Here is a 22,431-nt window from a genome sequence, read left to right on the forward strand (position 1 = left end):
TTATACTCATTGTTTTACTATATTATTTTATTCAAAAACTTATCAACTTGCTAATCGTTAGAACTAGAAATCTTGCTTCTTAAGGTTCAACCTTTATGGAATTTATTTAGTTTGTAATATTTTACTTATGGAAAATCATGAAATTTGTTAATCCAACTTGTAACTTAGCATTCAAGTTTTCATTAGTTTAAACTAAAGAGTTGCAAGAATCACATTATATTTACAAAAAAAGTTAACCACTAATTATAATTATCATCCATTAAATAATTTTAGTTTCAGGAAATTACGCACTCATATTCAATTGAATTTTTTTTTTGAAAAGAACAGTCTTAATGGCCACCTACAAAAATAGTCCCAATTGCACATGAATATTGAGCAATCCCAACTTTGGGGAATATTTTATAAAGCGGTCCCAATAACAAGTTGCTTACTTAGAGTAGGTAAACTTTTTTTTTTTAAATCCCTGACTTCTTTCTCCTCCCTCCTTCATCCTCTGCCCCCTCCTCTACCACTATCCTGCTTCTCTTCCCTTTCCCCTGCCACCCTCCTCCTCATCTTTTCTCTCCCCTGCCACTAAGCAATTCGTGCTAGTGAGCCGTGTTCATATTTGGTTTCGTGTCGATTTTAGTTTGGTCCCCAAATGTATTAAAAATGGTATAAGAAGTAGAATATCTACATAATATGATAAATGTAACTAATCGGATTGCCTTTGCGTCATTCGTGTTCGCATCGGGTTCGTGTTTCTCTCGGTAACTTCATGTCGGGTTCGTGTCAGGTTATCGAGTTGTGTTTGGAATCGCCAGCCGTACTTGCCACCCATCACCCTCCCTGCCACTAGCAGTAACACTTGCTTCTAACAAGCTGCCAAACTCCAAATTTCAAATTCTCCAACACATGTTCTCCAATATAGCATTCTTCTCTTGAGGGCTTCTTGTTGTTTGTGCGCGAAAAAACATTAAACCAACTAAAATTCAAACCTTTTTTCTTCTTTCTTTTCTAAAGAGCCATTAATGTTGATGTCATTATAGTAAAGGCGGGAACCATATGCCATATCACCCTCTTTCTTCCTAGTTTTTGGTAGTTGTTAAGTTTAGAAGTGTTTTGGGATTGGTCGGGGAGGGAGGGTTGGGGTATGGTAGGGGAGAAGGAAGAGGAGGAGGAAGAGGATGAAGGTGACATAGGAGGGGGGCAGGGGAGGAAGGAGGCAGGAGAGAGAAAAAGGAAGAAGAACATATGAAACAATAGATAAAAAAGTAAAAGAATATAACACCTTTTTTGAACCTCCTCAACCTGTTATTGGGTTTACTTGGACCGCTTCTATAAAAACACTCCTTAAAGTCAGGACTGTTCAATATTAAATTCAAGTTGAAACTGTTTTTGTCAAGAGGTAATAGTTGGGATTTCCTATTTAATTTCTCAAAGCCTATATACACACTATCATTTCGTATAGGATGAAAATTCCACATGGCTACAAATAGTAATACTATTCATAATAGCAATTAAGACCACAAGTTGTCATGTTTCATTGGCAATATAAATATTTAGTCTCACAAAATGACATTTTACTTTATCCATTTTTATTATTAAATGAGTTGATTGTTTTTTTTTTGTTAGTGTAGAAAAGTGCCCTAACATATTCAAACCCTACATTAGCAAAGCCTCTATAAGTAGGGGAGGAAGGGAAGTTTAAGAGGAATCCCCACCTCTAAAAAAGTATCCATAGAAAAGCCCTTATAAGTATGTTTGATTCCATGAACTAGTTGCATAATGGTACCGACCTTTGCCACTAAATTAAGTTTCACTTGGTTCAATCAAGTTAATTTATATTTAAAATATTTTTGTTTTTGTTTTTGGGACCTCATTAGGGATTCCATGGTAAGATGACTGATCCTGCTAGAGCAACACCTTTCGCAGGTTAATCCGATATGGGTTTGCGAGCATACACTTTGAGATTGGAAGGATGGTAAGAGAAAACCCTCTCCCAAAGTGTCACTAGTGGGGATGGAACCCCCAACTTTGAGGTTGGTAGGTTTTTCTTTAACACTAGACCAAACTTAGCTTGGTAATTTATATTTAAAATATGTGAGCCACACTAGTAATAGCTTTTACAAAACTACCATTACTTCTATTTTAAAATGACAATAATAAGAAATTCTAAGTTAGTCCAAACCATTCTAAATCAAACAAAAAATAACTCAATTTAAGGTCATTATATGACCTAAGATTCGTGATGATAGTAAATTAAGACGACAGGATACTACTATTTTATTATTTTGATTTTCAGATAATGCTTATCACATGAACATTCTTTATAATGTTTAATTAGGTAAAAAGAAAGAATTAAACTTTTCAAAACACCGTTATTTATTAAAAATTATTCAATATATACTCCCTCTGTTTTTTTTTTATCTTTCTCACTTGGAATCTTGACACTATTCATGCATAGAGAGAATCTTCTCAAATGTTCTCAATTTATAAGAAAAAAAATAGTCATGTGGGGTCTTGTTTGATTCGTCTCAATTAGTACTTTATTAATATTCAATCGTTATAATTTTTACTAATATATAATGAAAGATATTTAAGTTTTAAAACGTGCATTGGAAGATGCGCACAGAAAAATAGGAATGATAAAAAAAACAGAGGGAGTACTACACAACTCTCTCAAAAATAAAAAATACTAATACTCATAAATCATTGATGCAGTTCTAATTATTCATGATAATTTAGAACAAGCTCTACAAGAGTGAGTGTGTGAAAATTGAAAACCCATAAGAGTCTAGAGCACTCTCCAGTCTCCACTCCCCCATCTATCAACTCACAACTCTCCCATATCTCGATCAAAACCAATTTCACCAATACAACAATACCATGAGCCTCCTTAGCTAATAGAAAGAGAGCTCCATCCCCAATTCCCCACTCAAACTCCCCTCATTTCATGTCTCCACCCAACAACAACAAGCGCCCAGCCTCATCTCCCACCAGTACCCACACTAACCTCACCTCCTCTTCCTTCTCTCCGTCAATGAAGAAGCCCAAGTCTCAGTCTCTTGATACCAGAAATGCCCTTCACTCCGCCTTTAACTCCTCTTCCGCCGTTGACGACGACCCCGCTTCCGTGATCGTCGACAACGATGACGATCTCAAATCTAACGCTGTAATCTCTTCTTCAGCTAACTCTCGTTCCGCTCCGATTTCGGGCGGTGTTACTGCTAATTTATCCCGTAAGAAGGCCACACCTCCTAATCCCTCTACCAAGAAGCTTGTTATCAAGCTTGTTAAAGGTAATTTATTTTTGTCTTAGGGTTTTTGAAATTTGCAAATTCAGCTTCGGTTTTTTTTTATTTATATATTTTCTGTCTGAATCATGTGATTGTGATTTGATTTGATGCGGTAGAATAAGGAACTGTACCTAGAGATTACAGTAGTGTTTTGTGATTGTCGACTAACTTTGAATTGAGGTGGAATTGGCGGTTAATGTATTGAGTTGTACTTGTAGTTTACAAGTTTATATTAGATAAGTTGTTAATATGTTCAAGCTCAGTAAAGAAGATGGCTGTGTTTCTATTGAATTTTTGCCAGGTTTGATTTAATAAAACCGGTGAGGGTGATCAGGCTCGAATTTGGTTTGCGTTGTCGAATTTGTGAATTGGTGTGTTTATGTTACAATTTACAAGAAAGGATTATGGTTCAGAGGTCAATTAGTGATGGGGTTGAATTTGGGGTTTATGTGGAGGTTTTAGAATGTTGGATGTGGGCACATGTTATGGGATGTGGTAAGTGATTTCGGTGTAATGGCTATTGTTGTTTCCACATGAGGCTTTTTGTAATTTTTGCTTATGGAACCGGAGATGTTGAATTGGGGAAATGCTGATCCTTGTCCATATAGTTTCCGAGTTTGTGAATTTGGGTGTGTTATTGGTACATATGCACTGAAGGATCATGGTTAAGAGGTCCATTTACTCAAGGTTTTGTTTTTCATGAAGTTAGAAGGGTAATGTGGTATCTGGGAATGAGCTGAGTTGATTAGTTAAGCCATATAGTTGTTTGGAATTTTAAATAATTGTTAGGTTTGTGGTTGCTCAAGTCTCAATCTAAGCAAACATTCCCAGAGCAGGATCTTTATCAAGTGTTGCTGAATTTACATGTTTATTTGAAGGTTTAACAAGGAGGACTCAGTCATAATACATAGTTCCAATACACATCATTAGTGGCATCCAGTATGGTCATTGCTGTCGTGATCCTGCAGATGTTATTCCTCTAAGTTTTGGCAGTATTCCCCCTTGCTGCACTAAGAAAGGATTTTAAAAAAAGTAATCGTATAAGAGCCTTCAGGCATTGAAACTTGTAGTTTGGGGTTAAACTTGGTCTGGTGTTTGATTTATTGTCTTGACTCTTATCCTTTCGTAAAGCTTGGTTATGATTTATGTCACCCTATATTGATGACAATGTATTGTAGTTTCACAGTTCCGTCTTGTGATTCATTCCTTATGTGATCAACTTTACTGTTGTGCTATAGCTTATCTGTCCATGATCAACCTCTAGGTAGTGTTAGGGTAGCACACAGTTGACGGAAAACATAGTGTGTACTGGAAATTGTTAGTCAAGAGTCAAGAATCAGGGGTGCTCAACTGATATTGACCATTCATTCAGAGCAAACACATGGTTAGTGGTTAATTTAACATTTTTTATGGTAGTAGTATGCTAACTATCTTTTTTGGTGCCAGTATTAGTTTGGTCATGTCTAACTTCTAGCCTTATGCCTGCTGTATACACATATGTTTACTTGGAACATATTTTTCATTTATAGTAACAGCTGAACGCTGCTTCCCAATTGATATAGGATATTCTGGAACTGCCTGCTGATCAATGAACATGCTCTGTGTTTGTTGATAATTTGGTCTCCTTGAAAGTGACTAGGGTGAGTGGTAATGGAGTTACTTAATGCTTGTGCCCCATGTTCTAGGAGGAAATTGGTTAAGATGATATCAAGTATTCCTTATGTCTCTTGAGATTTGTTGTTGGAGCTTGGAGGTGCATAATTCAATTTTGTTTTGTGAGGTTTTATTTTATGACCAACTTGTTTCTTCATTTCTTTTTCTCTAGGCTTACGCACCAGTTGTAGAATAAGAACAAAATCCTGTAACTTGCAATTACTGGGCAAATTTACCTTTCTAACATCCTCTACTAGCTGATATAAATGACAATGCTGTTCTGTCAAAATCTATGTGCATGAGGTTGTATTATGATTGGATTGTAATTGTATATGGAAGCTCCATAGCTGGGTACAACATGTTGTCAACAGGGTGTTTTTCTTTTCATTGGTATTTATCAAATAAAATGCAGAGTATTATTTATTCATCAAAAATGCATCTATCCTAGATGCTAATTTTCCTTTCTTCTGCTTTGCTATTTGTGAAACAGCTAAGCCGACACTACCTCCTAATTTTGAGGAAGTTACTTGGGCAACCTTGAAGTCAGCCATAAATGCTATTTTTTTGAAGCAGCCTGATTCATGTGATCTGGAGAAACTCTATCAGGTAAATTCATCCACAACATCTTAGTTCTTCCAGGAGGAAGAAACACAAACTGTCTTGCCCTTTGTGCTGGAATACTATTCACACTTGTGGAATTTCAAATTTTTAGGCTGTTAATGATCTTTGCCTGCACAAGATGGGGGGAAGTCTTTATCAACGGATTGAGAAGGAGAGTGAAGCTCATGTGTCTACAGTACTGCATTCATTGGTTGGCCAAAGTCCAGATCTAGTGGTTTTTCTGTCACTTGTTGAGAAATGCTGGCAGGATCTCTGTGACCAAATGCTAATGATCCGTGGCATAGCTTTGTATCTTGATAGGACGTATGTGAAACAGACCCCGAATGTGAAGTCATTGTGGGACATGGGATTGCAGCTTTTTCGGAAGCACCTTTCTTTGTGTCGTGAAGTTGAACACAAAACTGTTACTGGTCTTTTGAGAATGATCGAGAGAGAAAGGTAACTTTGTTTTTCTCTCCGCTTAACTTTTGTTCTATGAATTATGGAAAAACACCATCTTTGTGAACTTATTCACTTCTTATTCCATCATACAGTGGCATGATTCACACTTAGAATGCATCCTTTTCACACCTTTTCCCTATGGTCTTGTCTTTATTTGAGGACTAAGGCTTTGTTCACATCAATTTATATCTGCATAACCCAATGTATTCTGCTGATTTATAACTTTTTTTTCCTCGTATCAAGTTCATTTGTATAGTTGAAACTAATTAAACTTGTTGCTTGTTATAGTGGTAATAATATAATTTTAACTTTTTTTAATATCATTATCTCTAATGATTATTTTTGATATACCTATGGTTAGTATCATGTTCGGGACAACTATCATTGGTAATATTTTTATTATCGATATTATTCTGTGAAAAATAACTCTCAAGCTACTACTAGCACAACAATTATATTTCGAGAATGCAAATAATGATTAAGATATTAGATTCATTTGTCTATTCTAATTTTCTTAGAAGAAATATTATATTGCATGCTCGTACTGATTGATAGGTTTTGGCATTAGGTGGAGGTGGTAAATTTTATATTATAAGATTGCTTGAATTTGTAGATGTCAATTAGCTTAATGGTAAACTAATAAGGGTGTACTTATGACCTATCCGTCTACATTATCGCTCTTGTGGCTTCCTGTACACCAAAAAAAAAAAATGATCGCTTGAATTTCTTCTCTGTTACCATTCTCAAGCCACTAGTCCTATCTAAATGTATTATTGTATGTGTTTTTGTTCCATTCAATCACATATATATCTTTTAATAAAGAGACAAAGAAAAAAATGTTACTATAAGATACGATAAGTAAAATGTATCAAGACTCTAAAGAAATTAGTAACAAGTGTTGCAACGAAGAGAGAGAAGAAAAATTATATGTTGGGGAGATAAAGTGAATTTAACACTTAAAAGTTAAAACAGAAATCAAATTATTATTTTGGGCATAGCGAATTGAAAGAGCAAATTATATAGCGAATTATGTTACTCTTTCCTATAGTGAAAGGAGGATAAATAAATAAGTCATTAAATGTGACATAGAAACTAAATTGGGAATTGGGAAATGTAAAGTTATTGTTGAACTTATATATGTGGAAGCTAATATATATTTGAAGAACTTCAACTTCCTATTAAGAAAACTTAATGAATTTGAGGAACTTCACTTACTTGCCAGCTTCAATTATTTTTGGTGAACTTTTTGATAGGTCAAGAAGATTGTAACCTAACTTTAGTTTACCGTTTTCTTCTTGGTTCAAATGGGCCTCTTTTATTTGAGAATGCTCTCTGATGATGAAGAATATTAATGCCTTTAATATGATATTTTTGGGTGATGAATCTGTAGGAACTCTTCGTTTATATACTGCATTTGGAAGTTGAGCATTTGTTTAGCTTTGTTGAGCTACTTTTGATATTCGTTTGTACAAAAGATATGCCTCTGAACTAGTTTTCCTGTTCAATTCGAGGCTGTGTACTTCTAACCTATGAAAACTTTCTGTCATATTGGCCGTAAATAAATTAACAACCTGTTCATACTTGTGTTGGAGTGTCGAGGATCCAATGTGGGTACTTATGATAAAATGTAGAGTCCGAGTAACATAGTGTTCTTGTTATTGGATCATTATTTGCTTGTTGGATTTTCAAAAGTACATAAACATATAGTTATCCATTTCATTTTGTTTGCTTTATGGGATGTTTAGTTCTTTATTTCCTTGTCTTGCCATGTCAGAAGGAAACAACAGGGACTAAATTTTGTTCTTGTTTTACCTGTAAATTATTCGAATAGAAACTTTTGTGTTATTACATTATAGTTATTCCATTGCTAAGTTGAGGCAAGAAGTTCTTACGACTATATTATTTCATTTTCTCCATCTTTATTGCTGATTTCCAGACTAGGTGAAGCTGTTGATAGGACTCTTCTCAACCATCTTTTAAAAATGTTTACTGCTCTGGGCATTTACCAAGAGAGCTTTGAAAAACCGTTCCTTGATTGTACAGAGGAATTTTATGCTGCTGAAGGTGCAAAATACATGCAGCAGTCTGATGTTCCAGATTACTTGAAGCATGTTGAAGTATGTGTCTGCTTTAGTATATCTTCCTAATTTCATGCCTTTCCTTTCTCTTGCTTTATTTGTACTATGATGCTTTAAATGCACATTCTAAGAGCTGTCTTTATCAGTTGATATGTTTAGAATATGACTGTTTCAATTTAGCTTCCTTTCCAAGTTGAAGATTTAATACTGATGCTTCCTTGCAGATAAGATTGCATGAAGAACAAGAAAGATGCCTTCTTTACTTGGATGCAAGTACTAGAAAGCCACTCATCTCAACAGCCGAAAAGCAGCTTCTTGAACGTCATATTTCTGCAATACTTGATAAGGTATGGCTGCTGGAATACCTGTGGCATATTTTGACTTTCATGCCTCTCGTTTTGCTTTATTAGTACTGAAATGATGTCATCCTGAGCAGGGCTTCATGATGCTTATGGAAGGAAGTCGTGTTGATGACCTCCAGAGGATGTACAATTTGTTTCTCAGGGTCAATGCCCTCGAGTCTCTGAGGCAGGCACTAAGTTCGTACATCAGGAAAGCTGGTCAGGCTACAGTTATGGATGAAGAGAAAGATAAGGATATGGTGTCTTGTCTCTTGGAGTTCAAGGCAGCTCTTGATAAAATATGGGAAGAAAGTTTTTCAAAGAATGAATCTTTTGGCAATACAATCAAAGATTCATTTGAATACCTCATTAATCTTCGTCAGGTAAGCATTTCAAATAATGGTTCTCGAGTTTCTAACTTGTAAGTCATGTTTGCTATTAAGGAAAGGAGGTTGGATCTGAATGTCTGAGATTGGTAGACTTTCCCAAGAATTACTAGCTCATTGGGGGTAATTTATTTAGATTTTGAAAGAGCAAAGGCTTAGACTGAAAATTAGCTTTGTAGAAAGCAAAATTTTAGAGCCAAAGTTCGCGAAGCTCATGAATGTGATTATGTGAAGATCTGTCATACGTGAAGGAGAAAAAATGTATTATGCAATATGTAATACTCCCTCCGTCACATAATATAGTGCTTGTTTATTTTTTACACTTTCTCCAAGATAAATATTTGACCTTCAATATCTTCAATTCCTAATTAATAAAAAATATAAAAAGTTGATATTATGAAACTACACATTGAGTCGAATCTAACAAGATCTCACATGAATATGTTTTTTTATATACACAAATGAGAATATTTGGTCAAAGATTTTAAAGTTTGACCTTAAGAAAGAGAAACCAGCACTATATTATGGGACGAAGGGAGTATTAAACGGATGCAGTTGTCTAGATATGTTACATCAAGCACTTATTTGCATACATCGTAAATCCTGGCAATATTCTAACAAAAGTTCAGGAAAATAATGTGGGATATGCATGGGAATTAATTTCAGTTCTGTAATTTATGTGCTTGCATAAATTTGCTTCTCTTATGCATGATGTACCTACATTCTAAATTTTGACTGTATACTCAAATTAATAGAACCGTCCTGCCGAGCTGATTGCAAAGTTTCTGGATGAGAAGCTTCGAGCTGGAAATAAGGGAACATCTGAGGAGGAATTGGAGGGCACCCTTGATAAAGTTTTGGTGTTATTCCGATTTATACAGGTATTTGCTCACTGGGTGCATTTATAAAGACCATCCATTGATTATTTCTGTATAGTTCTGTTAATATCTCAATCCATGCTAAACTTGACCAATATCTCTCTCTCTCTCTCTTTTTTTTTTTATCTAATCTAGGGCAAGGATGTCTTTGAAGCATTCTACAAGAAGGATCTTGCAAAGAGGCTTTTGTTGGGAAAGAGTGCTTCAATTGATGCCGAGAAGTCTATGATCTCAAAGGTAACCTCATCAACATACACAAACCTAATTGGTTGAAGTCTGTAAATTTTCTCTGATCATTTCATTTTGGAGTTGCAGCTCAAAACTGAGTGTGGTAGTCAATTTACAAATAAACTCGAAGGAATGTTCAAGGTATGGGTCTTTGCCTAACCAATTGTTTCCTGAACCCAGCAGCATTTTTTTAGTTCTATTTTATTTTTATACGATTTGATTATTTGTTGTACCAAATGAGTAGAACATACATTTTGTCCTCTAGTTTTCGCAGGATGTCTTGTTTTCTTTTAATTTATGTCTATCTGATACTTTTGTTTTTAATAAAATACTCATCACTCAAAATATATAAGTTGAAGCAAATTTCAAAATGATGATGAATTACTGGCATCTTTTGTAGTCGAGGGTGATCTTTTACTACATTAAAGCCTCTAATATTTCTAATACAGGGAAAAGAAGACGATTCTATAGTTGCGTGGATCAAGAAATGGACATGAGAGTCTGTGAGTGTTAGGGACTTATAGTTGAATATAATCCAATATTTAAGCATAAGCAAACCCACAAGTTACTAAAGCTGCCAGTACCAACTGTTATTTTCTAAGCTGTCTTGTTTTGCACCTTTAGTTTGCATCCTTCTTTTTCACATCTTGGGAGATGAAGGCTCATTAGTTTTGTTCCATATTTGATCTGTTTACAAATTATCTCCTTTTGGTACATAAATCAGGTATTAGATAGCTTTGCAGCATGAATTTTAATGATATGTCGAAGAAGCTGGTCTTTAGGCAAACAGAAGGTTCAAACACTTGACGCAAGCACGTTATTTTTCTTTTTTTTGGGAGGGGGGGGGGGGAAGGTTCTCATTGTTGTTCCATTGACTTACGGAAATACCAGAGGCTGTCTTGTTTCTCCGTCAGACTTATGTCTGAAGAAAAACAGGGAAATCTGACTTGAGCCCTCTTTCATGCAAAACTATAAATGTGCGAGTTAATTCTTTTAATTGGTCATCATAGGGTAATTTGTTTTTCATCTGGAAGAGTTTATTGCCAAAAGAGACGCCTAAAGAATGAAGAAAATCAGTTTGAGTGTTTTGGGTTAACCAATGATTAATCTAATGATCAGATTAACAGAATCCCTCATTAATATCACGTGTCAAATAAACAAAGGCAAAGGGTCAATTGTATTAATAAAAGAAAAAAAATACTCTGCTTACCAATGGGACATTCTAAAATTAAGGATTGCCAATGGAACATTCTAAAATTTTTCCTATATTCTAAAAATGGTTAACATTCTAAAATTAAGGTTAGGTTCCGGTGAGAGCAATTCTTATATGAGTATGTGAGAACACTAAGTAGTAATCCGTTTTAAGTAATAAGCAATCCATTTTCGCTAAAATGTAAACCATTTTTCCTTATGTGGGTCAATTTTCTAAAACGGAAATATCTTCGTAAAAGATTATATTATCACTATGGATTACTATTCCACTCTCATCATATTCTCATAAAAGAATATATATAATATTAATAAAATACTACAATATTACTAAAATGGATTACTATTCCACAATTCTGACAACACTCTCTATATGAGAACGTGAGAACAATAGATTAGTAATTCATATTGATATTAGTAAAATTGTAATATGTTATTAAGATATTTCATGATAATCTTTTTTCTCGAGAATGTAATCATTTTTGAAAATTTCCCCACAAGGGAAAAAATGGTTGCTTTTTAACCAAAATGGATTTCTTATTGGTTACACAGGATCACTGCTTAGTGTTCATACGTTTTCATATACATATATATATAATATATATATTATATATATATTATTATATATATATATATATATATATATATATATATATATATATAGTGAGTTCATATGAGAATGCATACTTACATGAGAAATGAAAATGAATTTTACGCGCTATAAGTCTTATGAAAAAGTGATGTAACTCTAATGAAAAAGTGATGTAACTCTAATGAAAAAGTGATGTAACTCCAAAAAAAGAATATTAGAGAAAAGAAAAACTAAAAAAAATTTTTTTTTTTGGGTTCAAAATTTTTAGGGGGGTATAACTCTAATGAACAAGTGTTGTAACTCTAATCCAATCGTGTGGTTAAGATTCATTCAAATTTCTCATGCAAGAAGTATTCTTATGTGATCTTACCCCTATATATATATGTGTGTGTGTGTGTGTGTGTGTGTGTGTGTGTGTGTGTGTGATGTGTGTGTGTGTGTGTGTGTGTGTGTGTGTGTGTGTATTGCCATAAACATGGCCCTTTTTTTTTTTTTTTAAGACCACATTTTTCTGCACTTATAAGTTATATCATCTTTATCTCCGTGTCTTTGCTGGTTTGAAACTTATGTTCTACAGAATAATGGAAAAAGATTAGGAAAAATTGACATGAATAATCCCAACTTTGAGTTGTCTTCTCAAAATAAACCAAACTATCACTTTTCTTGCCTACACTAATCCGTTTTAGGTCTATAATATATTGAAAATTAATAGTTCGGATTATTTTGACAAGGTACCCCCTAAAGTTGGGATTATTCTAAAACAATCCAAAGTTGGGATTATTTTTAGAAGACTGGTGAAAGTTGGGATTATTCATGTCAATTTTTCCAAAAGATTATCATCAACATAAAAGATTATTCTATGTACTTTATAATGAATACAATATCTGTTAGAATTTATTTTCTTTGTGTTATTTACTTGCAACACTCTCTATTTTAGGAAGTTGCATATTATTTACAATATTCCTAAATTGGTAATATGTTCTCGCTATCTCTCTCCTAGCATTAGGAGTTCCTTTTTTTTTTTTAATCTATCTATCTATCTACTCCTAAATTCTTGTGCCATGTTTGAATGTTGCAAGTAAAAAAAATCAGGAGTAGTAATATATTATTACTATACCCTCCTTTTTTTAGCATTTTCCCATACCTCTCTTGATCCATCTTCGTCTCCATGTCTATGCTCATCTTTTTGCTGTGTTAGACACTAGACTCTACCCTTCCTATTATATCGCACGTGTATGTCTCCTTCCCTCAACCTTTCTTGATCCCCTTCCTCTGTTTTCTGTCTTGGCTGTCCAACTGTGCCGTTTGCTAAACAATTAGTCCATTTCACCGAGTTAGATCTCAATTTTGTTGGGCCTTTTGTGGGTACACCCTTATCATTGCAAGGGGGTTGTATTAGTTTTTGATTTGATAGCTCCGCGCCTCCAACACCTCATCAATAACATATTTCTTGATTTGTCCTCGTTGCTTTTCTGCTGTTATTATATGGATCTTTTCCGTCTTGATGTGTTATATGACTTTAGTCCAATTGTGTCTTGATGTGTAAAAGTAGATATATGGTCTCTTGGTGCTGTCCAATTGTGCCGTTAGCTTAACAATTAGTCCATTTCACTAAGTTTAGTTCTCAATTTTGTTGGGCCTTTTGTGGATACCCCCTTATCAATGCAAGGGGGTTGTAGTAATTTTTGATTCGATAGCTCCTACACCTCATCAATGACATATTTCTTGATTTGTCTCACTGCTTTTCCGTCTTGAATTGTTATATGATCTTTATGACTTTAGTCCACACCTGCAGTTTCCTGATGTAGATGCATTAAGTTTCTTGACTGTTATACACGCTATATAAAGTTATGCGTGCCGTTTACTTCCATGTTTCGAAACACTCCAAGTTTAGCTGAACCCAAAGTTATTAAAATCGCGATTCAAATCTTAAAATCTTACCATTGTACGATTCAAATATGGTAGACGATTCGATTCATGATTCCGCACATTTCTTTTGACTAGCGAAAACCTCGCAAATTTTAATCATGCTAACAAAGCAAATAATAGATATATATCGTTAGTTATTGCCAATCATCTCATGTCAGATGTGTTTTTGCAGGATATAGAATTGTCGAAAGAAATTAATGAGTCTTTTAAACAATCATCTCAAGCTAGGACAAAACTTCCATCAGGAATTGAGATGAGTGTCCATGTCTTGACTACTGGGTACGTTGTTCCTACTGGTTCTTTTAAGCCCAAGTGTTGTTGTTCAGTACTTGTGCTCTTGCCTACTCGCTGCATGGTCCCGTGGTATATCATCACTTTGTCTTATTGCAGGTACTGGCCCACGTACCCTCCTATGGATGTTCGGCTCCCACATGAGTTAAATGTATACCAGGTGAGGCACAGTTTATGAACCAGCAATGTGTGTAAAGCCCTTGCAATACTTGTATTTTGAATCTGAATTGATATGCAGGACATATTTAAAGAGTTTTACCTTAGCAAATACAGTGGTAGACGGCTAATGTGGCAGAACTCGTTAGGTCACTGTGTTCTGAAAGCAGATTTCCCCAAAGGTAAAAAGGAGCTTGCAGTTTCCCTCTTTCAGGTCGGTCTCCTTTTATCACTTGTCCACATGATATAGGATCAATCTTGTGGCTTGTTTTTTTGTTTACTCAAGCCCTGAAATAATTAATCTGATTCAAGTTGATGGGTTGTCTTCTTTAGGCTGTTGTTTTGATGCTATTTAATGATGCTGAGAAGCTAAGCTTTCAAGATATTAAGGATGCCACTGGAATTGAAGATAAAGAGCTCCGAAGAACCCTCCAGTCCCTTGCGTGTGGCAAAGTTCGTGTCCTTCAGAAGGTACTGACCAACATTTAGTTTCGCAACACTTTTCTTTGGCTTTTATGCTTGGGATAATGTGTTCACTCTTGTCATTAAATATTGCAGGTTCCTAAAGGAAGAGAAGTGGAGGATGATGACTCTTTTGTGTTCAATGATACATTTTCTGCCCCGCTTTATCGTATAAAGGTATACAAGGACTTCTATATATTAGTAAATACTTGCACAACCATATAATGCAGTGTGAAGAAGCTGTTTGCTTAGTTGCTTTACTAAAATATACATTTGCCTTGTTGATTGAAGTATCTTTTTTCTCCAAAAATGTTAATTGCGTGTACTTTAGAGTTACTTTTATGTTCTAAGATCGTACCTTGCTGTAGTTCGGGCTTTTCCTTTTTCAGTCTTTTTTTGGATTGAAAGGAGCTGACAGGTTTAGTGCTTTTTAGCGTAATTGGGAAGGGAAGACGAGCACTTGTTCTCAGAGGCTATGAATTGTGCTAATTTTGGGCTGAAGGAGAAATATATACATACATAATCCACACATACACAAAGTCACAAACACTAAAACATATGAGAAGTTTAGAAGCTCTAATATGTGACCTTGATGGTAAATGAACAGCTGAGATTAACATGCTGTGTGTGAGTAACTGAGAGGGGGAGAGTGTGTTTGTACATGTAAATAGAGACAGGTGAAAGTGGAGAGAGAATTGGAGGCTAAAGTTAAATCCAGGAGAGGCGTTTCTCGAATTTTGTGCGAAGATACCAGCAATTTGTTGGTGTAAGAGATTTTGTCAACTATTAGTGATATGCATTCACACAGCTCGCCGTAATTAAGGGAAGAAGATTGATGCCTTTGATTTATGAACTGAGATATATCAAAACATAGAAAGTAAAGGTAAACTTTCGAGAGGCTTGTTCTCGCCCAAATTCAAAGTAAACCTATTGGAAACATAATATTCAGCATTTTTTCACTCTCCCTCCTATAACTAGCTGACTTGCTTTCTCTTCGAGCTAATTCTAACCTGCTAATGGTGCAATGCTTACAATACTACTCCCAATTAGGCGAGTCCATTGCATTACCGTCCGGCGTCCGCCAAAACTTCTACCTTGTTCACAAGGAGGATATTAAGTAATTCAACAGCCTTGGAGCAATGGTTAGTATCTTCCTCAAACCTCTGTTTCAACTATGGCGTTCAAGCTTTTCATGGATGAGTTGGTATGACATTTGTGGGCTTGGCCATGGCAGAACAATTCATCAACTGGTCATGGAAGATTACCAGATATTTGGTGGAAATGGTGGCTTTTCCCTGTTTTCCTAACCGGAGGGTTATATTTCAAATATTCAATGGATGGGTAGATTTGTTTGAAAATGGGTAAATGGGCCTCGAGTTGGTAAACCTAATTAAAAGCCTTTCCTTGAATAAAGACAAAGTGGACACCCAATCAAATGCTGTACCTCATTAAAGGTTTATGTGTTGGTCTCAGTTCCCCTCCTATTTTGATTTGCCAAATCTTTGCTCTTCTATAGTGTGTAGGTCAAGAAACTGAATATACGGCTTTCTCTTCTTTCAACACTAGTCCTGTGATAAAGCTGGCAACATCTTCTGGATTTTTCTCAAGGCAGTGTAGATGGTGAAGCTGTTCCAAACCTCCATCATCTCTGGAAAACTCCACCACCATTAAAATTTCTGCTAAACTTTCTGCCAAAACAAATCTGCAAAGCCACCTCTAGATCCATTGCTGTCGGTACCTCCTTAACTAAACCTCCTCCATTTGGTCCATGGTGGAACCTACCCGGCCTACCATTAGACCTACCACCACCTAAACTGAGTTGGCCTCCGCTTAATGCACTACCAGTCCCAGATCTACCGCCGGTTGTGAAGCCTGGACCACTAACAGGTCCACATGGCCTACCACCAGACGTACCATCAGCAAAGCTGAGTTGGCCTCCGTCTGTTGCACTACCAGATCCACCTTGGGTTAAGAAGCCTGAACCACCAACAGATCCACAGCCTCTTCCACTGTTCACCTGTGAAATCGTTAGGCCCACCACCTGATACACATGCCTCATAACCTGTTCTCGATCTGTTCTTCCTAATCCACCGACAAATCTATGTGTCCCAATAATTGCCTTACACCGAAATTGGCGCCTTGTGAACGATCTCCCCATAAGAAATTTCCTCCATCGAGAAAACCTCCATCACCATTTCCACCGTCCATGGGATTCGGGAATGGTCTGGATTTCAGCAGAAATAATTTGAATTTTTGTAGCACCTTGGTGCTCCTAAGGCTGCCATAGTCTCATACCTATTTCTTGCTTAACCTTGGAAACTTCTTGTCGGTTTTCATTCTATCTCGCAAAGCTTCTTTTTACTATCTCCGCTAATGTTTGTGCAAGTGTTAAGCAGAGCTGATAGACGCTGCTGCTCGACTTTCAGTGGTGCTTAGACCACCATGAGCCGATCTGCTAAGATAGAGCAAAGGGAAAAAAATTATAATAGCTTTGCATAATAAATTGAGTGTTACAGAAACATTAAGGATAACATGCAAGCTTTTGGGAGGCTTACTCTTCCAAATTCTATATGAACCTAAAGGAATCTCTCACAATATTCAATATGATTCTCTTGTTCGGATCTCCTCTATGGGTGGAGTATCTGATTCTTTTTCCCTTTCGCTCCTCTAATTAACTTACCTGCTTTCTCTTCAAGCTAACCGTAACCAACTAATCGTGCAGGCAACTACACTTCCTCTCCTCATTAGGCTAGTTGCGAGAAGCTTGGTAATCTTGGTATTGCAAAGCTTTGTTCTTTTCACTTGAATAATAGTATCAGGGATGTTAAGTTTTGTCAAGGTTCAGATTAGGGCCAAAAATTCAACTATAGAACCAATAAATTCTTGCTAGGGCTACTCAAGTTGAAGTCACCACCTATAAAGGATAAGAAGTTTGGATCAAGGTTAAGTAGTTATACTCATGTGAAGGAAGAAGCCTAAATATTGCTTCTAAAAATTGTTGGTATATAATGCGTCATCGGCGTTTTACAATTTTGGGACCTTATTTTTGGAGGAACATAATTTAATGGATAAGGCTGCCATAGTCTCATAACAAAATAGATGTTACACTTTGAAAATTGCACTATTCACCTACTACATTTGACCGTACATTTTTTTTAGTTTTAGATAAAACCAACTGTTACTATATGATATGTTGCTGGATTCGTCTCAATGCATACTTTCATAATATTAACTTACTATTTTTATTAATGCACAATTAAAGTTATTAATGGTCAAATTGTTACATCGACAAGCGTGAAGGTCGAAGTGTAGCATCTCTTTTGTTGACGGAGGAAGTATATCTTATTAAGAGTTGATATTTGGAAAAGCACTAAGATTGTCTAGTAAGATTTATTCAAAGGAAGTAATATGGGAAATGGAGTGGAGAACTTGATGTTTGGTTTTGAATTATGATATCCATGGCCCAAAAGAAAGGGATTTCTCTCTCTCTTTTTCATTTCTAATATGTTACAACTGTAGGTTTAATATCTCTTTTTCATTCTTTAGATTATTCTCTTTTTTTTTTAAAAAAAAAAGCTCATTGAAATGTCGTCTTTTTATACCAAAATCCAGTCTAAGGTTTAAAATATAATAATTTTTTAACGCAAATAAAGAACCTCAAGGCGGTCCTTTGAAATGGGAAATATTCTTTGAAGATACAAGTAACTTAGACATCAATTCGATCCAATTCTGGTTTAAGAGATTTCTATATGCTAATATAAACAACGATCTTTTAATGTTGTACCCATGTGTGCTTCGGATTCTACATTGTATCCCAGCTTTAAAAGTTTCAAGTAGTACACTAACTTTAAAATGTAGTACAATAAACACAGTCGATGCACTAAAATATTAACATCCCTCTAGGACTCTGGCTAGGCAAGGTTGCTTCATCTTCTGAAGAAACAAGTCCCTGTAACTCAGAAGGGAATTCTACGCTATTATGTTAGTTTGGCAGCATGTAACGCAGAGTTGCATGAATATTCCGTCCGTTTTTTTTTTCATCTTTCTCACTTGGAATATTTTAGTGAAAGGTTAGAGAAGTTTGCCTATATGTAGTAGTGATTATTTTATATGGAAAATATGTTTATGTGGGATCTCGTTAAATTTGTCTCGAAGTGTAGTTTAATAATATCAACTTTTTCGTACTCCCTTCGTCCTAAAATAGTCTGAAATATTTCTTTTATATTTGTCCCAAATTAGTTTGAACACTTCCATTTATAGCACGGTCCCGCCGTTACTATATCATTACTTTTGCACTCTCTCTCCTCCAATAAAAAGTACCCCATTGACTCCTATCATATCTACTTCTTCTATGCAATAACTTTTAGTAACCACACTACAACTTATCACCTTAAATTACGTGTTCCTAACAAGTGTTCAAATCTTTGTAGGATAGGTGGTGTAATTCTTGAATTTAACCTATTTAGAGATATTAATGGTCCAAGATGTGCATCTGAGACTCTGCAAAAGTAGGAAATATAGCGAAATGTAGAGGGAAAACTACTTTGGGTGGGATCATTTCGCTGTAGTTGTTAATCATATATTCGTTGCAATTAGATAAACAAATAGTAGTTCAAAATACAACTCCCTTCGTCTCATAATAGTCTAAACATTTTTATTCTTTGTTTGTCCTAAATTAGTTTGAACACTTTTATTTTTGGCATAGTTCCACTATTGTTAAATTAGTTTTCTTACACCTCTTTGGCCCGCTCAATCTTTATCAATAAAAAATACCCAACCTTCTCTCTTTCATTACAAAATACCCCTTCAACTCCTATCACATCTGCTTTTTAATAAATAACATTTGATAATCACACTTGAGGTTATCACTCAGACTAATCAGAGATGGAGGGAGTATTACATAACCAATTAAAATACAAACTTCAGGTTAACAATGAGGGTACAATTAGGACATTTTTCAAAAATCAACATACCACAAAGTTCATTATAATAGAAAAAAGATTTTTGGAAATTACGTTTGAAGCTCTTGGGTTTGGCGCCTAGGAATTTTCTGTAATTATGTGCCCTCCTTCGGTTGTGAGGACCCAATATTATCATCTAGTTATTTGCGATGGATTGCTGCTATGGCATGATTGATCATGGATGTTCAGTGATGTATGGATTTTGATTGATGTAGGTTAATGCTATCCAAATGAAAGAAACGGTAGAGGAGAACACAAGCACCACTGAGAGAGTATTTCAGGATCGTCAATATCAGGTTGGCTAGCTCCCAATATGCTCCAGCTCTTCTTCAATACTTGCAAAGTAGGTTCCAGGGTAAAAACCTTTCGTGGGATTACTAATACATTTCCCTTATTATAGGTTGATGCTGCTATAGTTCGTATCATGAAAACAAGGAAGGTGCTTAGTCATACTCTCCTGATAACTGAACTCTTCCAGCAGGTAAAATCTCTTTCCTCTTGCTCCTGTCAATTATTGGATACTTGTGTGATGTGGAATGTATATTTCTGGGTTGCTTATAATTTAACGGCCATCAAACACACTTTCCGTCGTGTCTGCTAATTCATTGTTCATGAGAAGCTAAATGTTTTCAACACATTTGACATTTATTTGATTATTGCATTTTTCTATCTGCCGTTTGAATTGCGTGTTCTTCAATGAAACAGCTCAAGTTTCCCATAAAACCAGCTGACCTGAAGAAGAGGATTGAGAGCCTTATAGACAGAGAATACTTGGAGAGAGACAAGAATAATCCTCAAATCTATAATTACTTGGCGTAAACACATCATTTGAAGTAGAACCTTCTAGATGACTCGGGGAAACCCTGGTACTGTCAACTGAAGGTTGGTTGTCTGATAATGTACAGTAACTTGCATCCTTCACTTTCTTTTTCATTTCCAACCATTTAGATGTAATTTTCCCCCCATATCTTGATATTTATGCTTTACAATCTTTCAGAAAATTCTTCATATCAAGAGCAAAAGTATATTGTAAAATATCAGCTATGTGGTAATTAGTACTAAGTTGCCTCTGGTCGCTCGAATCTCTTATTTTGCCATGTATTCTCTCACAAAATTGACCTAGCTCGAATGTGATTTGAATTTTCACAACTCAATTTTGCCACGAATTTGTAGTAATCCCATGCGACGGCTTAATTAACTAAAATTATAATTCGTTTCAGTATAGAAAACAAAATAGAAATGTACCCATGTATTGCTAGCAATCTGGCCCAACTCAAAGGATGCAAGATGCAACTCAAGTTGAATTGGTGCTGAAAGAACTTGATCTGAACGATCTGGTTGTAAGAAGGATCTGTCATCTATGCTTTTCGGGTGATAGGATGGCTTAATTGTTTATTATCTAACGCAAGAAAATTCATTAGTTTGTAAACCTCTTTTGGGTTCACTCGCTTTTTTTTTTTGGCAGTAAAATTCTCCAATGTTTAGCGGTACGATTTTATGTTTTCACGTTTGTCGATGCATGATTTTGAATATTAATATCTTTAATACAATCCGACTTGCGTGGACCCGGTTCACACTAAAAATAGTGTAAACCAGGCCCAGGCACGTGACCATAACGCACTCTATATCACTTTAACATAAACTATATCATTGTAACATATACTATATCATTTTAACACACACTAAATCACTTTAACACACATTAAATCACTTTAACATACACTATAATATTTTAACACACACTATATCACTTTAACACACACTATATCACTTTAACATACACTATATCATTTTAACATACACTATATCATTATAACATACACTATATCACTTTAATATACACTATATCCATTTAACATACACTTTATCATTATAACATACTCTATATCACTTTAACATACACTATATCACTTTAACATACACTATATCATTTTAACATACACTATATTATTTTAATATACATTATATCATTTTAACATATATTATATCATTTTAACATACACTATATCATATCAATATACACTATCATAAACTCACGTGATATGGATCGGGTGCACACTAATTAGTGTGCACCGGGTTCATATTAGTTTTTTTATCTTATATCTTTAATAAACATATATTTTGAAATGAGTTTAACAAGATGACATATGATAATGTTTTTCCAAATATTTAAAACACTAAAGACCATCAAAGTATAAGATGTTCATAGTAAATAATATGCAGTTCAACTGTTTTTGAGAAACCATTAAAGCTTGTTACGTGAGTTGTCTACAAAAACTATGTGATAGCTAACTAAGGAAAAATTGGTATTAACAATTTAACATGTCCAATTATTGACAATTGTTCAAAAATAGTCTCCGTTTATTTTTTGTTGGTATTAGCTATTATATTCATTTGATAAAGGCAGTATCATTCACCTTATCACTTGCTATAGCACGTTAGCTAGGGTTTAAGTGAGTGCCACGTAATTTTTAATGAGAGTAATTGTTTTGTTTAGCTTTTATTTGCTCGACTTTTTCATTTCTTTTCCTTTTTTTTTCATTTCTTTCTTCCACCCTTCATCTATCTTTTCCTTAACGTCAGTTGTTTTTTTTTTTATTTCATTTTTTCTTCTAGTTTTGCCTTTTTTTTTTTTGTCTTTCTTATCTTTTTCCCATGCTTCGCTCTTTTTTCACCTTAATGGCTAATAACACTCATTTTCAGTTACTTTTTTCAAAGTAAAATGGCTGTCATTTCTTATACTTCTTTACAGTGGCGTATCTAGGAATTTACTCATGGGGGTACGAATACGTAAGTAGTTAGACTCGTTAATTTTTTTTTTCAAAATAAAGCTTTATTAACATTTTTTTCTCCCTAAGTTTAAGTAAGAACTTAGATATAATTGCTAACTATTTAAGTGTTCAATGTTTCAATTTAAAAACCATATC

At 34.9% G+C, this 22,431-nt stretch overlaps 1 protein-coding gene across 1 annotated transcript; it reads left to right on the plus strand.

Annotated features, from left to right (window-relative positions):
- Nucleotides 1-2,746: 2,746 nt before the first annotated feature.
- On the plus strand, nucleotides 2,747-20,653 carry LOC104883798 (cullin-4). The gene is made up of 17 exons (XM_010668361.4): nucleotides 2,747-3,281; nucleotides 5,422-5,537; nucleotides 5,644-5,990; nucleotides 7,930-8,110; nucleotides 8,296-8,418; nucleotides 8,508-8,795; nucleotides 9,554-9,679; nucleotides 9,812-9,913; nucleotides 9,992-10,045; nucleotides 13,807-13,913; nucleotides 14,025-14,085; nucleotides 14,164-14,295; nucleotides 14,415-14,552; nucleotides 14,640-14,720; nucleotides 19,720-19,800; nucleotides 19,905-19,985; nucleotides 20,210-20,653. The coding sequence occupies exons 1-17, from the start codon at nucleotides 2,936-2,938 to the stop codon at nucleotides 20,321-20,323; spliced, it is 2,478 nt and encodes an 825-aa protein (XP_010666663.1). The 5' UTR covers nucleotides 2,747-2,935; the 3' UTR covers nucleotides 20,324-20,653.
- Nucleotides 20,654-22,431: the final 1,778 nt, after the last annotated feature.

The sequence above is a fragment of the Beta vulgaris genome, chromosome 8 (genome assembly GCF_026745355.1).
Source record: "Beta vulgaris subsp. vulgaris cultivar EL10 chromosome 8, EL10.2, whole genome shotgun sequence".
NCBI lineage: Eukaryota > Viridiplantae > Streptophyta > Magnoliopsida > Caryophyllales > Amaranthaceae > Beta > Beta vulgaris.